This window comes from Dipodomys merriami, unplaced genomic scaffold (assembly GCF_024711535.1).
Source record: "Dipodomys merriami isolate MVZ:Mamm:240054 unplaced genomic scaffold, mDipMer1.0.p SCAF_6, whole genome shotgun sequence".
Classification (NCBI taxonomy): domain Eukaryota; kingdom Metazoa; phylum Chordata; class Mammalia; order Rodentia; family Heteromyidae; genus Dipodomys; species Dipodomys merriami.
The window spans coordinates 66,441,886-66,447,980 of NW_027206179.1; the positions used below are offsets into that span (position 1 = coordinate 66,441,886).

The 6,095-nt window shown below is 49.2% G+C and overlaps 1 protein-coding gene and 1 non-coding gene across 2 annotated transcripts; both read right to left on the reverse strand.

The window, feature by feature from the left end:
* Positions 1-338: 338 nt before the first annotated feature.
* On the reverse strand, positions 339-3,901 carry Rasl11a (RAS like family 11 member A). The gene is made up of 4 exons (XM_070001975.1): positions 3,666-3,901; positions 3,211-3,267; positions 2,800-2,879; positions 339-1,340 (listed from the first exon to the last, which is right to left on the reverse strand). The coding sequence occupies exons 1-4, from the start codon at positions 3,787-3,789 to the stop codon at positions 873-875; spliced, it is 729 nt and encodes a 242-aa protein (XP_069858076.1). The 5' UTR covers positions 3,790-3,901; the 3' UTR covers positions 339-872.
* A 1,716-nt stretch (positions 3,902-5,617) lies between these two features.
* Trnak-uuu (transfer RNA lysine (anticodon UUU)) lies at positions 5,618-5,690 on the reverse strand. The gene has a single exon. It is a non-coding gene; the product is annotated as a tRNA-Lys (tRNA).
* Between the last annotated feature and the right edge of the window lie 405 nt (positions 5,691-6,095).

The window sequence follows — 6,095 nt, forward strand, 5'->3', positions numbered from 1 at the left end:
TATGAGAGGCTACACTTTGATTTGTACTAATAAATCATAATATTCAGGATCTCTATCTTTTAAGCATCAGTTCATAATGTATCTCTCTTCTTGAAAATCAGTGTCAATTTCATGACTGTTGGCCAAGTGCCCCAATTAAAGATATCATGCAGTTATTCCGTTCCATTTCCTCCTCCACATATTTCCCTTCCTCCCACATCAACCTCCCGCTCCGTGACCCATTCCCTACTGCAAGACACCAATCAGAGTTCAGATTTGGGGAAAGCATTGAGCACTTCTGGGCTCTGGTGCAAGAACAATTTCTATAAATAGACATTTAGAAAACAGAGCAATGTTGCCATTTTGCCTTTAATGGAAAAGTGGCTAGTAGTTACAGTTTAAAAAAAAAGTTATTTTATTTAAAAAAATCTGTACAACTTCTAGGTAATCACTGACATTTTAGGAATACACTTACACTTGAAAACCAATAAAGTCTTTAGAAAAATAAACTCTGAATGGGTGATTAAAATGGGAGAAAACCTGGTTTTGTGTGTGTGTGTGTGTGTGTGTGTGTGTGTGTGTGTGTGTGTGTGTGTGTGTGTGCTAGTACTGGGGCTTCAACTCAGGGCCTGGATACTGTCCCTTAGCTTTTTTACTCAAGGCTGATGTTCTACTATTTTGGGCTAAAGCTCTACATCCAGCTTTTTGGTGGATAGCAGGAGATAAGAATCTCATGGACTCTCCTGCTTGGGCTGACTTTGAACTCTGATCCTCAGATCTCAACCTCTTTAGTAGCTAGGATTTATAGGTATGAGCCACTGAAGCCCAGCTGGAAATTCAGTCTTTGTAGCTGCATTATACATTGAAAAAGACATCAGTGTCTCTGAGAGCGGTCACCCCAATGCGGAGGTAGATTTTACTTTAGAAGACAGAGCCTGCTTGAAGCGCCTTTTCAGGTCTTGCATGTTAGGAGAACGGGGCCGGGGGATGATGGAGGCCCTTCTCCGCTCGCCACCAAGGCTGTGCACCTTGCTCACTTCTTTGCAGAGATGTTGAAACACATCATAGACATCTTCATAGTTTTCACTGGTGGAAATTTCCAGGAACAGGCTTCCCAGTTCATTGGCTAGCTGAACACCATCATGTGTTTGCACTTGCCGGGCATGCAGGAGATCCCCCTTGTTACCCACGATAATGACAGGGACTTTGGAGTCAGGGTGGACCTTCCGGATGTGTTGATAAAGGGGCCGGATGGACTGGTAGCTGTCATAGTCTGTGATGGAGTAGACCAGCAGAAAGCCATCAGCCCACTGGACACACTTGGATAGAGAATCCATTGCCTGACTGAGGTTGTCTTGGGCCTGAGAAAGATCAAAATGACACCAGGTCAAAGCAGCCCCCAATGAGACAAGCACAAATATGACCCCAAAGTAACTCATGAAGGACCATGGCAAAAAGAAATTATGAACCAGGTGCTAGCTGCTCATGCTTTAATCCTAGATACTCCAGAGACTGAGATCTGGGATTCATGATTGGAAGCCAGCCTGGGCAGAAAAGTCTATGAGACTCTTATCTCCAATTAAACTGGAAATGAAACTGTGATTAAGTAATAGATCACTAGCATTGAATGAAAAAGCCAGGAGATAGAGATCAGGCTCTGAGTTCAAGCCCTAGTATGGGTACACACACACACACACACACACACACACACACACACACACACACACACACACACACAGAGAGTCAGGATAGTTTTCAGGATCTTGCTAGCTTCAGCAAATAGAGCTTTCTGGGAGGCAAAGTGAAATTCTCAAGCTCCCAGTCTAGATTATTTTATAAACTTTTTATCCATAGATTATTTTCAACCCGCCCCCCCCCCCCATAGCCCCTCGCCTCCCGCTTGAGAGGCCCTCTCTGGTGAACCCTGGATGACTTGAACAATGACTTCAGACTAGAATGGCTCAGAGTTTTAGGGAACTAATTCATAATAAACAAAACTTTGAAAATAAGCCAAGATAAATATCTATTCCCAAACCCATAAAAATATTTTTAGCAGGCAACTTCTTGAGAATGTTACAGAAACAAATTCCTTTCTTTGAGTTCCTCCACAAGCCCTTTCCTCCCTAGTAGAGCTTAGCAATTAGTAACTTGTTAGTTAAATTGCATTCCATGCCACTGGCCAAGGGTAATCTGATTGCAATTACTTATGTGAGGCAACATTGTCAGGAGCAAAGACCCTTTTCCACCAAAATCCACCTATATTTTGTTTTCATACTGTGGTGCTAAGGATTGGACCCAGGACAACTTTTGTACCAGGCATACACTTAACCACTGAGTGATACCCTAGATTACAGTTTGTCATTTTTGTTGTTGTTTTGTTAAGTTTTTGGTCTTTGAGCTCTGAAAGTGGTAATTGCCTAAGTCGTCCAGGTAGTGATGTCCCAGAAGAGCTGTAAAGTTTGAGTCAAGAGGCTTAACAGAGGCTGCTGGCTCATATCTGTAATCCTAGTTTACTCAGGAAGCTGAGATACGAGGATGGCTGTTCAAAATCAGCCCAGCAGCGTGAGATTATCTCCAATGAACCAGCAAAAGAGCTGTAAGTAGAGGTGCGGCTCAAGTGGTGGAGTGCCAACTTTGAACAAAAGAGCTTGAGACCAGGGTTTAAAACCTAGGACAAGCACTGAGAGAGAGTGGGGGGGGGGAAGCTGCCCCTCTTAGAGTTAGCCCCCCACTTCTCATTTAAACACGTGCTTTAAGTGTTTAGACACCCCTACAGGAGTGGCATGGTGGGGAAAGTGATTTGCTCCTTTTAGTCCTTACCTGGATTGCCCCAGGAGTATCCTGGATCTGTATTGATAGCTGGTCCCCCTCCACAAAGACTAGCCGGGAATACAGCTTGCCTGTAAAGAAGGGGAGTTAGCTTTAAAGGAAGGAAGGAAAAAAAATGAAGAAAGAAAGATTTCCACACTGAGCAGAGCCCGGTGGTTCAGCCTGTAATCCTAATTACTCATGAGGTTGAGATCTGAAAATCACAGTTCAAAGCCAACCAAAGCAGGAAAGTCTGTTAAGACTCTTACTTACAACCAACCACCAAGTGGTAGAAAAAGCTAAGGGAAAGCTCCCAGTTTCCGAGTTCAAGCACCACCCCCTCCCACCCCCGTCCCTCCTCATTCCTATACTGGAATCAGCAAAAAGAAACATACATGCACAAAATCAGGAAGCGATCCTAACCTGTATTGGGTTCATAGTCGCCAATGAATCTTTTGGTCAGGAAGCGCACAATCATTGCTGAAAAGGAAATTGGAAAATGAACGGAAGGCTTCAGACAGCCATCAGTCCCGGGCTCTGCGGAGTGGGGGTCACTGGGGGGAGCCATGCCCACCCCGCGCCGAACCGCGCGCTGCCCGCATCGGGGACACGGACCAAGTCCAGCGGGGCTTGTCACCTACCGACGGGCGGGCACACCCTCCTGCAACCCCAGATCCCCCAACAGGTGCCACCCCCACGCGAGATTCCAGGAGTGGACGCCCCTCACCCATCGGGGGAACGGGAGGAGGGGAAGGGGGTCCTCCCGGCGCCCGAACCGCCAGTGTCCTCGGGTCCTTGGCCTTCCCGCCTCTGCCGAAGCAGCTCGGGGTCTCCCCGGGCCCCTGGCAGGTGCACGGCCGGGTCCCCGCCGCACTTACCGCTCTTGCCCACGCGGCCGGCGCCGAGCACCGCCAGCTTGATGTCCCTGGGCAGGAGGTAGTCGGAGGAAGACTCGGGAATGGGAGCGAGCAGAAAGTGCCCGGACATGTTGGGCGGCCGCATGGAGCGCGCCCCGCGCTGGAGCGTTGGCCGAGCGGTCGGGACCTCGCCGCAGTGCGGGCGAGCCGGGGGCGCGGGGCGCGCGGAGCCGGACTGCGGCGGCAGCCTGGGGACCGCTGTCAAAACCCGCGGCTTTTAAAGATCGCCCGGCGCCGCGGAGCCCGGGGACCGCCTCCAGCTCCTCCTATTCCCCGCCCCTTTTCGGAGCGGGGTGGGGGGAGTGCGGGGAGCCGGGGGTGGGGTGGCGGGGACAGTCACCGGGGCCGTGCGCGTCGCCTCGCTGCTGACGCGCTCCGCCAGGCCATCTACGCGGCTCCCCGGCCCACGGAGCCCAGAGAAACGGCTAGGGACCAGCGGCCGCCCCGGAGGACTCGGCTCCGCCTTTGCCAACCCAACTCTGCAGCAGTCAGCCCGCCTAGTCAGCCCGCCTAGTGCTGGGGAGAGCCTGAGGTTGAGCTGATGGAAGGCGCCGGTGGCTCACGCCCGTAATCCTAGGCTCTCGTGAGGCTGAGATCCGAGGAGCGCGGTGCGAAGCCAGTCAGGACGCTGGACGCTGGAAGTGGAGACTAAATGGTAGAGAGAGAACCAGCACAAAAATCAGAATCAGCGTCCAGACCCTGAGTTCAAGCCCCAAGATACTAAAAAGAAAAGAAAAGAAAAAGGTGGGGGGGAAAAGAGGGCGGTGGCAAGAGCTTTGAATTCGGTAACCGGGCGAGTTTACTTACACGGTCAGTCCCCTTGGGGGCAGTCATTATTTGACAAATTCAAGATTGCTGATGGACTCAAGTCATGCACTCAGTTCATTATTCAAACCCTGTGTGTGTGTGTGTGTGTGTGTGTGTGTGTGTGTGTGTGTGTGTGTGTGTGTGTGTGTGTGTGAGCGCGCGCGCGCCCCTATACTGGGGGCTTGAACTCAGTTCCTTATTCAAACTCTGTGTGTGTGTGTGTGTGTGTGTGTGTGTGTGTGTGTGTGTGTGTTTTGTTTGTTTGTGGTTTGTTTTTTTTTTGGTGGGGGGGGGTCCGGTCGAGGGGGCCTGAACTCTGGGCCTGGGCACAGTCCCTCAGCTCTTCAGCTCAAGGCTAGCGCTCTACCACTTGAGCCACAGCATCACTTCCAGCTTTTTTCTTTTTGCTTATGTGGTGCTGAGGAATCGAACCCAGGTCCTCATGCATGCAAGGCAAGCACTCTACCACTGAGCCACCTTCCCAGCCCCCTACTTGCAGTTTTCTTTGGTTAATTGGGGATAAGACTTTAAGGGTCGGGCTGGGAAAGTGGCTCAGTGGTAGACCGCTTGCCTTGCATGCCTGAGGCCCTGGGTTTGATTCCTCAGCACCACATAAGAAAAAAGCCGCAAGTGGAGCTGTGGCTCAAGTGGTAGAGCGGCTAGCCTTGAGCTGAAGAGCTGAGGGACAGCGCCCAGGCCCAGAGTTCAGGCCCCACGACCGGACCAAAAAAAAAAAAAAAAAAAGACTTTAAGAGTCTTCTCTGTCCAAGCTGGCTTCTAGTAGGGGTACTCAGCTCTCAGCCTTCTGAGTAACTAGGATTATAAGTGTGAGTCACCTGTGCCTGATAATTCAAGCATTTACTTCTAGATGCATGGTGGAATTTAGGGTGGAGGTGAAGGAGAGGAAGGAAGAAGATACATATGAGAAATATGGTTGATTTCCTGAACCCTCAGTAGTTAGGAAGAAGCCTTGGGATTTTAAGAGAAATTTTTTATTGTTATTATGAAGGTGATGTGCACAGGGGTTACAGTTACATATCAGGTAATGAGTAATTTCTTTTTGGAGTATATTTCTTTCTTCCCTCAGTTTCGAAGATGAACTTCTGTGCCCAATGTGGGGCTTGAACCCACAACCCTGAGATTAAAAGTTTCATGCTCTACTGATTGAGCTAGCTGGGTGCTACCTTCATAATTTTATTCATACTCTTGGCCTCCTGTATTCCAGCTTACCTGTCCAATTTCCTATTAGATAGCTCTGCCCTTGTTCACTTTCTTTTCTCTGTTCTGGTTTTATCAGCTTTTGCTTCAAGATAAATCATGTAATACTTCATGTTACAAGTGTAACAATCACTTGTAGTTATCCACTTGTCTCTGGTTCAGTGGAAATGTTATCTTAATCTAGGCTAGGCTCCAGTGATCTTGGGTGAACTTTTTTGTTGAACTAGCTGGATCAGATAGCTTCTGGGGGAAGGTTAGTTCTGGCCACTGATTGATAGTTAATTCAGCAGGCTGGCTGGACTTTTATTCATGGTGGCTAAGCAGTAGTCCAGGAGAGCAGAAATGAACAAAGCTTTGAGATCTAGG

Excerpts from the sequence above, each read along its gene's own strand:
- Rasl11a (XM_070001975.1), bottom strand. The coding sequence starts at position 3,789 with ATGCGGCCGCCCAACATGTCCGGGCACTTTCTGCTCGCTCCCATTCCC. Across the intron at positions 3,268-3,665 it reads CGGCCGCGTGGGCAAGAGCG|CAATGATTGTGCGCTTCCTG; the intron begins GTAAGTGCGGCG and ends TTTCCTTTTCAG. Across the intron at positions 1,341-2,799 it reads ATACTCCTGGGGCAATCCAG|GCCCAAGACAACCTCAGTCA; the intron begins GTAAGGACTAAA and ends GATCTTTCTCAG.